Raw genomic sequence first — 14,758 nt, forward strand, 5'->3', positions numbered from 1 at the left:
TTTATTACCCAGAATGTGCCCTATCTTGGTAGATGTGCTGTGGGTGCTTAAAAAAAGTGTATTCTGCTGTCAGGGTAGAGTGTTCTATATGTGTCGATTGGATTCTGATGGGTTGATTGTGTTGTTCAGCTCTTCTGTACCTTTGCTGGTTTTCTGTCTGGTTTTGTCAGTTGCTGAGAGGAGGATGTTGAAGTGGCCCAGTGTAATTGTAGATTTTTCTCTCTTCTCTCAGCTCTATCAGCTTTTGCTTCATATATTTGAGGCTCTGTTTGGTGCATACAAATTTAGGATCTTGACATCTTCCTGGTGGTTGATCCTTCTGTCATTATATATTATGGTCTCCTTTTATTCAGTCAATTGGTGAGGGAAGGGATTCCAGCCCTAGGATTATAGGTGTGGTCAAACAGCCAATACCTAACACTAGACAGGTGAGGACAGCTGTGGTTACAGACACTTACAGCCCAAGGGAAAAAGACACCACATACCATGCAGGGATTGTATTTGGGAGACAGGGTTTGTACTTAAAAGAGCACAGGATAACCATTGGTTTCCTTGGTTTTAGCTTTTTTGAATAAGTTTGTGGTCTGTGAAACTTGTTAGGTTGAGGACTAGATGAGGTGCACCTGACTCAACAGATAAAGGAACTAGTAGGGTGGGGATCCTTTCCATAGAGTGGGAGAATATCACAGGCCTACTCTCACCTAGGCCTTTGGGGTCCTGTGAGGCTCAAAGATGTCAGGGTAGCACATGAAATTTTAAGTCTTACAGTTCAGTGAAGTCCCTTTCTGGCTCTGATAATTTTCTTTCCTCTGAAGTTATTTTATGAGATAGCAATATAGCACTAACTATTGCCTTTTTTTTTTTTTTGTAAGTTTTTTATTTTATTTATCTTTTTAAATCCTCACTTGAGGATATTTTTTTCCATTTTTATCTTTAGATAGAGTGGAGGATAGAGGGAGAGAGAGAGAAACATTGATTGATTGCCTCCCACATGACCCCTACCAGGGCCAGGGCAAATTGCAACTGAGGTACGTGCCCTTGACCAGAATCGAACCCACGACTCTTGGGTCTGTGGGCTGATGCTCTAACTGCTGAGCCAAACCAGCCAGGGCGATATGAATCTTTCTTTCCAGACATCATAGTCTTTATTTGTTCAGTAGATAATAATACTTTCTTCACTGGGTCATGTTGAAAAATGTAGTTAAGACATTTAAAATACTTAGAGCAGTGCCTGGAATGCAAAACACTTAAAAGTGTTAACTAATGTTAAGTCCTTTGGTAGCATAGTAAAGACTTTATAATATTATTCAAGATCTAGCATATTTCATGTTTATTTCTAAATATTTCATTTTTTGTTTTTATTACAGTGGAATCTTCCCATCTTTTATATTTCCTTTGGCTCTTTGGTTCTTTGAGTCTTTCTTATATGAGAATGTTTTAATACCTTTCTAAAATTGCCTCCCAGAGGACTTTTAACTTGTCTGTTTATTCTAAGGATAATGTTTATAACTGAACTTAGAGCTTCAAAAACAACTGAATGAATGAATACACTCTTCATGTGGGCTCAGCACTGTTTTAGGCACTACTCTTATAATCAAAGATTTTTCCCTAGGTATGTCAACAGTTGTATTGTGTTGAGCTTACTAGTGAACTCTCTGTCACACATGCTGTTATTGAAGCCATGGATTTTCAAGCCATTCTTTGAACTTTTGGTTTTGGGGGTCTCACCTGCAGGGCCATGCATGTGTGTATCTATGCTACATTGTCTGTTTCCTATATTGGAAAAATAGCTCTTGGTGTGTGGTATGTTGAAGTAAAGTATGGAGGAGTGGATTAGACTTGTTTACTTAACCTAAATAGGTGATGAAATACAATTTAAGAAGAAAAAAGCCTGTGTGAGTGTAGGGTTTTCTGGGTGTGTTGTGATAGGAATAGCAAAAATGAAGTTTGGGGTGCAGAACGCACTGTTCACCTGGAACTGGGTGCTATTAGTGTCACATGCAGACCCTATTCACAGAGAGTCATTTGGATGTTCTTTCCCCAGAGGAGCTCTATGGTGACTTTGAAGACCTGGAAACAGGGGACGTGCACAAGGGAAAATCAGGCCTGGACACTCAGGTATGACTTTGCCATAGCCAGCTGTCAGCCACTGGTCCTTGATCTGTGGTCATTATATTCTGAAAGTGGCCTATTTTGAGAAAGTCTAATCTTATTATCTGTATAGATTAGAGACTGAATGGATTCCTTCCTGAAAACATGGAGGGTGGGGACTGATCAAAGGTCATTGGTTTATTTGTTATTCTTGATCTTTGGAGTAACATCTATTACCTCTTCTTGTCATTATGATTCTTTAGTCATTGAAAGTTTTAGCTCTTGGGTCACTGTCTAGTTCTCCACCATTCCTTTTGCCATCATTCTCCTCTTCTAAATCATGTGGAATCTAATGAACAAAATAAACTACCAAACAAAATAGAAACAGACTCATAGATAAAGAACAGACTGACAGTTGTCACAGGGGAGGAGGTTTGGGAAGTTGAATAATAATGGTTGACGAGATTAAGAAAGAAACAAAAAGCTTCATGGACACAGACAAAATAGTGTGGTGATTGCCAGAGGGAATGGGTGGTGGTAAAAGGGTTAGGAGAGGTAGAAGAAGGTATAGAGGGGATAAATGGTGATGGAAAGAGACTTGAATGGGATGGTGAACACACATTACAGTGTCATTACAGTATTACAGAATTGTATACCTGAAACTTGTTTAATTTCATTAACCAATGTCACCCCAGTAAATTAAATAAAAAGAGAGAGAAAAAAGAAGAAAATGTGCATACCTAAACAAATAAATAAAATGTCATTTAGAAAAACTAATCCCTGTTCTCCCTAAGATTTCTTTAAAACAGTATCTGGGAGCATCTGGGTTGGGGACACTTGCTGTTATTTTATTCACATTTGGCCTTCCCAAACAGATTAAGGAATAGCAGTTAATCATAATACAGATGTCTAAGTGTCTCTCATAGCAGTCCAGGTTACTTAGAGCTCAAGGCTGTGTTTTGTTTTGTTTTTTTTTCATGACAATCATAACTTAGATTTTTGCAGCTCAATAAAACTTTTAAAATCTTTAAATCTAAAAAGAAGATCACAGACTTTTATAAAATTATCTCTTCTGGAATTTTAAGATTGAAGATGTAGAGGAAGAAGTTAAGGAAGAAATTGACCCCTGTGCAGAGGAAAGTGCCAAGAAAAAACATTTGGATAAGAAGAGAAAATTGAAGGAGATGTTTGATGCAGAATATGATGAAGGAGAAAGCACATACTTTGATGATCTTAAAGGAGAAATGCAGAAACAAGCACAGGTAAGAAAATTCAGGTCCTATCAGCCTCATTTCAAGGCTGTAATAGAGTGTTATGAATACTTAACTTTCTTTAGCTCTCTGCTCCTCGATCTATTTCTGTGCCTCTCGTTTGGACTCCGAGGTTGAAGTAACAGATGAATGTGTTTATTCGTGCAGTCATCTGTTTCTTCTGTCAGAAATCCACCAGAAAGATATTAGTGCCTATTTTGTACCAAGCATTAAGTGCTTAGGAAACAAATGGCTGAGATGCTGCCCCCACTTTTGAGGACCTCACAGTATAGTTATTTAAGGCAATGAGATTATTTAAATGTGAGCATTGCTTTAGCATTCATATTACTACTCCCTGGAACCATAATCAAATCATCTGACTGGGAAAGCGATTCTTGGCTTATGTGGCTGATGCATACACCAGTGTTCTTAAGGAAGGTTTCTGAAAACTCACCTTGGCCAGAGTTTAGGGGTATTTTGAGTTAAGGTCAGATGTGGAGATAAAGGGGGCATATGGAATGCTGAAAGGGAGATAGTGTAGCCATCTTACCAGGGGATGCCGAGCTCGCTCTGAAAGACACACAAAGATGTACGCAGTTGGTAGTCAGTGCTTTAACAACTGGGCACCAGGAATCCCTGTAAGCTGGAACATACCTTATGCAAGTTAAGTATATAATTTGTGAAAATGCGATCAACAGGCTTTGCTCATCCTAAGCCTTCATTTAGTCAAAGAAGTATCTGCTGGTTAGTCATTAATGTAGTGGTTCCAAGTCTGTACTGACCTTTGATAGAAGTGACTGAGAAATGTAAAGCTAGTTCTGAAGTCTTTGCTTCTGACATTCGCTACTAAATAATGTGGCACCTCATGGGCCATTATAAAGGACTTGACGTTTTTACTATGAGTGAAATGGGGACCATTTGAGCAGAGGAGAGATATGTGTGATCTAATCACCTTTGAGAGGATTGCACTAGCAAGAATTGAGTAAGATTAAAGTAACCCACACTGGGGGCCAGGAGGAATGGCAGTGGAGGGGAAAGAGAATCAAATTCTGGGTAGATTTTATTTGAAAGGTAGACCAGTAGGATTACCTGCTGGATTGAATGTGGGATGTGTGAGAGAAAATAAGGATGACTTACTGGAAGAATTGGGTTTACAAAAGATAGAAAAGCTTCTAGCTTTTATAGGTTTATCTGGGAAGATGAAGTTTAGATCTGTTAAGTTTGGGTTATCTTTCAGACAAGTAGAGTGTCAAGTAGTCAGTGAAGATTTCTAGAGAGGTTAGGGTCAGGGCCTTAGATTTAGATGCTGCATAAAGCCATGAGATGGATGGGATGGCATGGGGAGTGAGTGTGGAGGCAGAGGAGAAGAGGACCAATCCTCCCACGGGGTACTCTGTTGTAAGAGCCTGGGCAGAGAGGAGGAAGTAGCAATGAGGATTGAGCACCACTCGGGAGACATAAGAAATCTGGGAGAGAATGTGAAGTATGCTGGAAGCCACTATAGAAGGGCGTGATAAATTATTTCAGATTTTGCTGATGTGTTAATTCTGATCAAGACAGAATTGACCACTGGATTAGGAATGTTGAGGTCTTTAAGTGACTCTGGCAAACATTTTTTATGAAATGTGGGTTAAAGTCTAGTTTTAGGGAATTTAAGAGAATGGAAGAAGAGGAAATGGAGACGGCAACTATAGAAAACTTCTGTGGCATTTTTCTTCAGAAAGAAGCAGAAAAATGGGGGACTAGTTAAAGGAAGTGCAGTCAAAAGAAGGTTTTAAGATGAGAGAAGTAACAGGCAAGATATACTAAAATGAAGTCCAAGAGTGGATGATACCTAGTATGCAAGTGAGATTTGACATTAACTAGATAAACAATCTGTAACAACCACCCAGTAGAACTTTCTGTGGTAAGGGAAATGTATATCTATGCTGTACTGTATTGTAGCCACTAGCCACATGTTGGTACTGACCTCCTTGAAATGTGACTTAAGGAAATGAATTTTAAATTTTTCATTTAATTTTAATTTGAAAAGCCATCTGTGGCTACCATATTGAACAGTGTAGAGCTATAATAAAAGGCTAGATATGACTGTAAACCCTGGCAGAGGGGTTGACTGTTAAAAGTTCTTTTAGATTGCTTAGCTTTTGAGTGAATTAGGAAACTCTGACAATAGCTAGGAATGAGGATGAGGGGTGGATATTAGGTGTTTGAAGAAAAGAGAAAAAGTATGAAATAATTGTTTGGAGAATAAGAAAAAGAAGTGTGGTCTAGGGAAGTTGAGGGTGTTTGCTCAGCAGCATTAAGGGCTCCTTTCTGAGTTGCTCACATTTGCTATTCCTTGGAACAACAGAGGAGAAAATTATTGGGACGTATCCTGAACAGACTATGAAGATTGAATATAGATTATTTTTAATTGGGATAAAGTCTAAATCATTCTGTTTATGGTTTCTTTATTTTGAAATTGCTTATTTTACATATATGAATCTTACATTTATTAAAGATGACAACATTGTAGGTTTTTTATTGTTTTTTCCCTCCCCTCTTATACATAGCTTAACCGGGCAGAATTTGAAGATCAAGATGATGAAGCCAGAGTTCAATATGAGGGTTTTCGACCTGGGATGTATGTCCGAATTGAGATAGAGAATGTCCCCTGTGAATTCGTGCTTAACTTTGACCCCCATTACCCAATTATTTTGGGTGGTTTGGGCAATAGTGAGGGCAGTGTTGGATATGTACAGGTAGGTACCCTTTGCTTTGTGATTTGACAGTTGACATTTTTTTGGACATACTTTCACTGAATAATCTTATTCAAATCTCTTCTCCTCTCAGCTGCGTCTGAAGAAACATCGTTGGTATAAGAAAATCCTCAAGTCCCGAGATCCAATTGTTTTCTCTGTAGGGTGGAGGAGGTTTCAGACCATCCCACTTTATTATATCGAAGACCACAATGGAAGACAGAGGCTTCTAAAATACACTCCACAGCACATGCATTGTGGAGCAGCCTTTTGGGGTAAAATATGATTAGAATAATTCACCTTGAGGTTAATTTAAACCTTTTAGGCTTTATCATTATAGTTTTGCTTTTTTCATTTTATGAAATCCCAATTCTCTCTTTTTTTGGATTGGCGTATAATGTAAAGCAGATTCCAAATTTTGTGGTTCATTGTATATTTTTTTCTGTTTTATTTAAGGTCCTATTACTCCACAAGGAACTGGATTCTTGGCAGTACAGTTTGTCAGTGGCATAACAGTATGTATTTGGATGTTTTATTTTACATATTGTGTTTGAGACGTATCTTGAATATGGAGTATATACATGAAACTTTAATTGGAAAAATTACCCATTTTTATTGTGTATAGTAAATTTCTCTTTGCTTTTAATTTTCCTACATCTTTTTAAGTAGATTGTGGGAGTGGAGAAGAGGGAGGTAGAAGAAGAATTGTAATGATACCGATGACATTTTCTATTTTTATGCACTTTTTTGGACTTATTTTTCTAAAAATTTTAAGCAGTGTTCACCATGTGCTAAATACTATACTAGGTTCTGGGGGACATATCAGATTCTAGCTAAACATAAGACTACCTCCCTGTAATGTTGGTTTAGCAAAGTGTTTTACACAGTCTTCATTTGATCAATCAGAGCAGGTTTTATTGGCCCCATTTAACTGAAAACAGAATAATGAGCAGATGGAACCCACCCTGGAGATTCAAAATTTTTCTTTAACATTGTAACTAAAATTTTATGTTCCTTTTAATGCAAATAGGTCATTGTTGTGAAATTATGTTACTATGATATTCCCCTCAGGAAAACACTGAAAACATCCTTATTAGTTTGGCTTACATTTATTATTGTTTCAGATTGCTTTTGTTCAAATACTGTTTTTCATGTTCAGATATTCTTTTTTGTTTTCTCTTAGTTGATTGAAAGTGAAATATACTTTGGGAATTTATTGTATCGCAGAGAACTTTAGTTTTTTTCTTGCTGATATTATTCCTGTATTCACATTTTGGAGGTTTCCTTTTTAGCCTGATTTCCGGATAGCTGCCACAGGAATTGTTCTTGATCTGGATAAATCCATAAAAATTGTGAAGAAATTAAAGCTAACTGGTTTTCCATATAAAATTTTTAAGAATACTTCATTCATTAAGGTCTGTATATCTGTATATTTACATATTTATAAATATATATACAGGGGTGGGCAAAAGTAAGTTTACAGTTATGAGTATATAAAAGTTTATTCTTGTATTGTTTATTAATTATTATTTATTTGTATTATAACTGTAAACCTATATTTGCCCACCCTGTATCATTAAAGGAGGAATGAAATAACTTCTAAAATAAGGTCTAATGATTTCAGAAAAGGATTTAAACTGTTTTTATAAACTTGGTCTTTGATATTTTCAGTTTACTTTTTTTTGTTGTTGTTGGTCTCTTTGTCACTTAATATATATGGTCAGAAATCTTAAGGTGAAGTAACAGATTTTTGTAATTGAGGCTGTTACTTATTACTTCCATGTGAGACTCTCACAGAGCTAATATTGAAATGTGTAATCATTCACTGGGCTTTGTTTTCTGCCTTTTTGGTTTGTGTCAATAAAAGAGAAAAATCGTATGTTTGTCAAACAGATCAGGAGGAAAACAGATGAAGCTATTCTGAAAGCATTTGTTGGCAGGGTGTAGAGGAATGGACACTCGTGCCATAGAACGTAGGAGGGGGTTTGAGTGACATTCTGTGGAAATTTCATTACTAGAGGTGTTCCCATTAACACAGAGTTAAGAGGATAATAAAATGTTCTGATAATGTAGCATTTATCTAGGTCTTTTATTTTCTGAATGTGTGTACCCAAGTAACAGGAAAGGCGCTGCAGTCCATCCCTGTGAAAGGACAGCAGAGACTATCTGGGCTAGTTCTGTCTAACAAATACCTTTTGCTCTTCTGTTCTATAACGATATCAATGATGAGCATCTTAATGAACCCATAATAGAGTCTTAGTTCATCTTTTTTGGGGGGAAATAAAATATAGCTGTATTCTTTTGACCTAGTAACTCTACTTTTAGTGGGAGGGTTCATTTTGATTATTACCTTTATCACCCTTCAATGAGTTGTTTTGTGTTTTATAACCAAGGATGTATTTATTAATTAAGTAAAGTATATAATTGTGTCTGTGTATTTTTTTATGTGTATACTTGTAGGGAATGTTTAATTCCGCCTTAGAAGTGGCCAAATTTGAAGGTGCTGTGGTTCGTACTGTCAGTGGAATAAGGGGACAGATCAAGAAAGCACTCCGAACTCCAGAAGGAGCTTTCCGGGCCACCTTTGAGGATAAGTTGCTGATGAGTGGTAAGTATCTTCTGTGGTATGTTCACAACAGTGTGTTACCATTCACCACTGATTTCTAGCTATTGTGGGTCTTTGGAAAGCTGGAGTCAGCTTCATGTTTCCCTGGTTTGGAGCATCTTGCACAGTGTGCCAGGCCATGCTGTGTTTGGAGCCATGTGGTTCACACCCAGTAAAAGTTGTGTGATATTCAAGAGTAGTTCACTATGGTAAAATTTGTCTTCAAATACTCTACAACCAGATAGAGAAGTTTGGAGTGAATGATTTGTTCTTTTGTTTGACATATATATGAATATGAACCTTGTTATGAAAATGTTACAGTAAATTTCCTCTCTTTCCAGATATTGTCTTCATGAGAACTTGGTATCCTGTCTCCATTCCAGCCTTCTATAACCCAGTGACATCTTTGTTGAAACCAATTGGTGAGAAAGATACCTGGTCTGGAATGCGGACAACTGGTCAGCTCCGGCTCGCCCATCATATTAAACTGAAGCCCAATAAGGATTCTTTGTATAAGGTACAGTCACACATGTGCCCTGTAGACTGGTTATCCAGATGCTTTGTATGTAACATTTTCTGTGCTTTGAATTTTCAAGTGGAAAGGCTAACATTAAATTTGAATGAACATGTATATTCATGGACTATTTTAGAAGAAACACAGGAAAGTGGTCATAGTCGTTTTCTCTGATTTGGAAAAGAGACTTAAACTTTTCATTGTATATTCTTTTGGACTGTTTTTTTCCACCATATACATTTATTAGTTCTTAAAACAATGTGCTAATTCTTACTGAAGCAGTGTAGGTTTAGGGCAGAGTTTTAATTGAAATGTTAATGTACAAACAGAAAAGTTCCCAAATCAGAAGTGTACAACTAAGTGAACTTTAACACACCCAAATTGCTATCACCTGGATGAAACAATAGCATTACCAGCACAACAGAAGAGCCCCCTTGTGACCTCTCCCAGTCACTCCTCTCTTCTTCCTCAAAGATTGTCACTGTCCTACTGCTAACACGTAAATTAGTTCTGCCTGTGTTTGAGTTTTATAAACTATAGCATATATTTTACCTGGCTTCTTTCAGTAGTACAGTGATACCTCGGTTCTCGACCGCCTCGGTTTTCGACCAAATCGGTATTCGACCAGGAGATTCGAGAAACTTGTCTCGGAATCCGAACAAATATTTGGAACACGAACTTCCGAGATGAGCCGAGTTGAGCCGAATGGTGTTCATTCGGCCCAGCGCGCCTTGCTTGCGTCATCAGTGTGAGTGCAGAGAGAGAGTCACGCTTTGTGGAGTCACGCTTTCCTATTGGTTTCATTGCTTCGGTTCTCGAACAATTCAGTTCTCGACCGTCCTCCTGGAACGAATTATGTTCGAGAACCGAGGTATCACTGTATTATGAAATTCATCCATGTTCTTGTATATAGCAAGAAATTAATTTGTTGCTATTGTTGAGTAGAATTCTGTTACCTGACTATATCAGTTTATCTATTGATGGACTTTAATTCCAATATTTGGCCATTATAAATTCTTCCCTGAACACATATATGTGACTTGTTTGTGTGCACAAGCACACATTTTTGTTACATGGATCCCCCAGGATGGGATTGCTGGGTTACAGAGTATGCATGGGTTCAACGTCAGCATATGGTGCTTGTGGTATTTTGAAGTCGTATCCAGTTAGACGCCCACTGACGATTTACCAGAGTTCCAGTTGTTCCATATCCTTGCCAGTTTGGCCTCATCGGTATGTTTTTATTTTAAGTTCTTAGTAGTCTGGACTCTCATTTTCATTTAGATTTTGGTCTCAAAACTTTCATTATTGTCTTCTCAGGTTAACAATACATTTGAAAAGAGTTGTTTGTTTTAATGCAGGATATTTCATTGTTTTGTAATAAGATGGTTGTTCAGGACATCTGTCTGCCCTTCTGCTCGAGAAGAAGTTTCCCAGGCATTAATTTTTCTATAAAATAGTTATAATAAAATTTTGAAACATGTTACATGAATGTCTCTTAAAATATACTACACTTTAGGACATGGTACCTCTTGTCTAGTATGTGATGCTTACTCTTTGTGGGGAGGTGATTTCTCTGATTTCTTTCATTCTAAAGCATTTTAAGTTTCTAAAACAGAATATTGAATATTATTGTGGATGATGTCTTTAATAATAAATTTAAGGACATAGTGAAAATATTCTTTATATAGTTGATGACCTTGATAAAGGCCTAGGGCAAAACCCTATGCTCATTAACTGTTTCTGAGGCAGTTAAGAATTTTTGGTCGTCTCAATTTAAGCATAGAATTTAGATTACTTTAAAAATTGAATTTTGAAGTATGCTTTGCCTTCATTTGTTGTTTAAATTTCAATTTTCTCAGCTGGACTTCATTAGAAACAGAATAAAGTTAAACTTTCCAGTGAGAGTCAGGGTGGAGACACTGGCTCTGATTAGAGGAAGATCTGTGTCATTAAATCCAGAGAGGTTGATAGTGAAGATGAACAGCTCAATTATTCTTGTTAGGCCAGAAAAAAGCCACCTCAGTGCCCCAAAGATAAGGCCTGAATTTTTCGTTAAAAGGAACTTTGGATCTATTCATCTGCATTATTGGGACTCCTATATTTCATACTGTAGATATGGGCACAGTTGAATTCTTGGAAGAATTGTAAATATATTCTGTATAGTTCTGTTTTCTGCCTAGAGTTGTGCATGTCTTTTGAGGCAGTCCATGTTTTATGGATGATTGAATTCTTATTTCTCATGGTCACCAGATTCTGGACTTATTCATCTTGTGGAAAAAGTCAATAATTCATTGAGATTTTATGTAAGTTTTAAATACACATAGATAATAATTTATATCTTTGTTTGTTAATTTATGTCTTTGTTTGTTTGTTTTTCAGCTGATTGTGAGGCAAAAGAAACATTTTAATTCACTGCACATTCCAAAAGCCTTGCAGAAAGCCCTGCCCTTTAAGAACAAGCCTAAGACCCAAGCAAAGGCAGGCAAGATGCCAAAGGACAGGCTGAGACCAGCCGTTATACGGGAGCCTCATGAAAGAAAGGTACTGTCAACAGATGGCTTCCTGCATGTTGCCTTTAGATGTGAAAATAATGCTTTCAGTAGCACACTTGGCATTTCTACTGTATTCTCATTTTTCATCAGGAAAGGATAAGGGCCAGAGTAATTCAAGGCACTAGAACTGGAAGTTAGAGGCAAGGCCAGAATCCTTTTCCCTTCTTTTGTTTAGCTGTGCTTTGCCTCATGTATTTTAATGAGGAGTAATAGGCACACAGTTGGTGAATCACTCTGTCTTTTTTTTAATCCTCACCCGAGGATATTTTTCCATTTTTTGTACAGATAGAATGGGAGGGAGAGAGAGGAAGGGAGAGAGAGAGAGAAACATCGACGTGAAGGGACACATCGAGTGGCTGCCACCCGCACAACCAACCAGGGCCGGGGACAAACTGCAACCGAAGTACATGCCCTTAGCGGGAACCGGACCGCAGGCCGACGCTCTAACCGCTGAGCCAAACTGGCCAGGGCAAATCACTCTGTCTTAATTGGTTGTACATTGTATCCAAGAGTGATTAACAAAGGTAGTTTTGTCATGAAGGCCATTATTAAGTAAATAGGCTCCTATATATATGTTCATGCAAATGATAATTTCCTGGTTCAGGATAAATTTTCACTAGGTTAAGAAATTCATTTGTATCATGAATTGATTCTAGTTTTGATAGTCAGCTGAGGTGTTGAGGCCCCATGAAACGTAGAAGGAAAGCATGCTGTAACTTTTAGAATGTTCTGATGCTTGTTGGCTTGTGTCCTTGTCAGGTCCTTGCACTGCTGGATGCCCTGAGTACCGTGCACCGCCAGAAGATGAAGAAGGCCAAGGAGCAAAGGCATCTGCACAATAAAGAGCACTTCAAAGCGAAGCAGAAAGAGGAAGAAGAGAAACTGAAGCGACAGAAGGATCTCAGGAAGAAGCTTTTTCGAATTCAAGGACAAAAAGAAAGAAGAAATCAGAAGTCCAGCCTGAAGGGACCTGAGGAGCAATTGAAGTGAGCTACACACAGATAGACTATTATTTGGATCTGCAGAGATGGGTGGTTTCAACTATTGTAGCACTTGTCAATGACAGGTCAGAGCAAAGAGGCCCAAGACAGATCTCTCTGCTGGATTTATCACCCAGACTGTGCCTTTGAGAAGAAAAATGGAAATCTGCTGACAGTACACCAGATTGTTGTCAACATCCAATTTTTGTCAGGATTTAAAGAGATATAACTTACGGTTTTGTAAATTCCTTCACATTTCTCGTACGTGTCACAGTTTAGTTTTTTTGTACTATAAAAAATCATTAAAATATTTTCTTGTTAATTTTGGTGTAGTAGTTTTCATTAGGGATGAATGCTTGATGATTGTGGGTAATTACTTATTCTACACCATAATGATGAGTCTTCCAGAGGCGGGGAAATGTTAATGTGAAACCTCACCTTTATTTATTTAATTATTTTATTTATTTTTGTTACAGATGTTTGTCCTTTCCCCCCATTGACACCATTCTCCCGAGTGCCCTGCTACCCCGCCACTCACCCAGCATTGTTGTCTATATCCATTGGTTATGCGTACATGCATTTAAGTTCTTTGGTTTATCTCTTCCCTCCCCCCCGCCTCCCATCCCACTCTTCTGAGGTTTGTCAGTCTGTACTCTACTACTATGTCTCTGGGTCTATTTTGTTCATCACTTTATTTTGTTCATTATATTCGACAAATAAGTGAGATCATGTGGTATTTGTCTTTCTCTGATTGGCTTGTTTTGCTAAGCATAATACTCTCCAGGTCCCTTCATGTTGTCTCAAAGGATAAGAGCTCTCTCTTTCTTACAGCTGCATAGTATTTCATTGTGTATATGTACCACAGCTTTTTATCCAGTCATCTATTATTGGGCATTTGGGCTGTTTCCAGATCATAGCAATTGTAAATAGTGCTGCTATGAACATAGGGGGGGTACATATATTCTTTCTGATTGGTGTTTCAGGCTTCTTCGTATATAGTTCTAGAAGTGGGATCACTGAGTCAAATGGCAGATCAATTTTTAATTTTTTGAGGAAACACCATATTGTTTTCCACAATGGCTGTACCAGTCTGCATTCCCACCAGCAGTGTACTAGAGTCCCCTTTTCTCCACACCCTCGCCAGCACTTGTTGTTTGATGATATATTGATGGCAGCCATTCTGATAGATGTGAGGTGATACCTCATAGTCATTTTAATTTGCATCTGTCTGATTATTAGTGATGTTGAGCATCTTTTAATGTCTTTTAGCCATTTGTATGTCCAGTTTCGAGAGATGTCTATTTAGGTCCTCTGCCAATTTCTTAATTGGGTTCTTTGTCTTTCTTTTGTTGAGTTGTATGAGTACTCTATATATTTTGGAAATTAATCTCTTATCTGATATATCATTGGCAGTTATGCTCTTCCATGTAGTGGGTTCCCTTTCCATTTTGATGCTTGTTTCTTTTGCTTTACAGAAGATTTTTAGTTTGATGTAGTCCCGTGTATTTTTTTCCTTTGTTTCTCTTGCCTTAGGCGTTGTATCAGTGAAAATTCTGCTGCATGAGATGTCTGAAATTTTGTTGCCTACATTTTCTTCTAAGATTCTTATGGATTCACGAGTCACATTCAACTCTTTTATCTATTTTGAGTTTATTCTTGTGTATAGTGTAAGTTGGTAGCCTAGCTTCATTTTTTTTTTTTTTGCTTCCAAACTGTCCAATTTTTCTGACACCATTTATTAAACAGGCTGTAATTACTTCATTGTATGCTCTTGCCAACTTTGTCAAATATTAACTGAGCATGTCTTGGATCAGTTTCTGGTTTCTCTGCTCCATTGATCTATATGCCTGTTCTTTTTTTTTTTTTTTAATTTATTTTTTAATTTTATTTTTGTTACAGATGTTTCTCCTTTTTTACCCCATTGACACCCTCTTCCCCATCCCTCACCCCATCCCCAGCTTTGTTGTCCATGTCCATTGGTTATGCATACATGCATATAAGTTCTATGGTTTATCTCTTCCCACC

General features: G+C 37.6%; 1 protein-coding gene across 4 annotated transcripts in view; it reads left to right on the forward strand.

Annotated features, from left to right (window-relative positions):
- Positions 1–12,999, forward strand: part of BMS1 (BMS1 ribosome biogenesis factor) — a 48,834-nt gene extending 35,835 nt beyond the window's left edge. For 3 of the 4 annotated variants that reach the window (XM_036265490.1, XM_036265493.1, XM_036265491.1), the window contains 10 exons: positions 2,045–2,118; positions 3,177–3,353; positions 5,894–6,082; positions 6,174–6,354; positions 6,536–6,594; positions 7,372–7,494; positions 8,540–8,687; positions 9,026–9,201; positions 11,581–11,742; positions 12,513–12,999. In XM_036265490.1, coding sequence (XP_036121383.1) covers positions 2,045–2,118; positions 3,177–3,353; positions 5,894–6,082; positions 6,174–6,354; positions 6,536–6,594; positions 7,372–7,494; positions 8,540–8,687; positions 9,026–9,201; positions 11,581–11,742; positions 12,513–12,743 — 1,520 coding nt within the window. In that variant the 3' untranslated portion in view covers positions 12,744–12,999. The remainder of the gene's footprint in view (positions 1–2,044; positions 2,119–3,176; positions 3,354–5,893; positions 6,083–6,173; positions 6,355–6,535; positions 6,595–7,371; positions 7,495–8,539; positions 8,688–9,025; positions 9,202–11,580; positions 11,743–12,512) is intronic. The other variant, XM_036265492.1, reaches the window with a different exon arrangement.
- Positions 13,000–14,758: the final 1,759 nt, after the last annotated feature.

This window comes from Molossus molossus, unplaced genomic scaffold (genome assembly GCF_014108415.1).
Source record: "Molossus molossus isolate mMolMol1 unplaced genomic scaffold, mMolMol1.p scaffold_m16_p_17, whole genome shotgun sequence".
Lineage (NCBI taxonomy): Eukaryota > Metazoa > Chordata > Mammalia > Chiroptera > Molossidae > Molossus > Molossus molossus.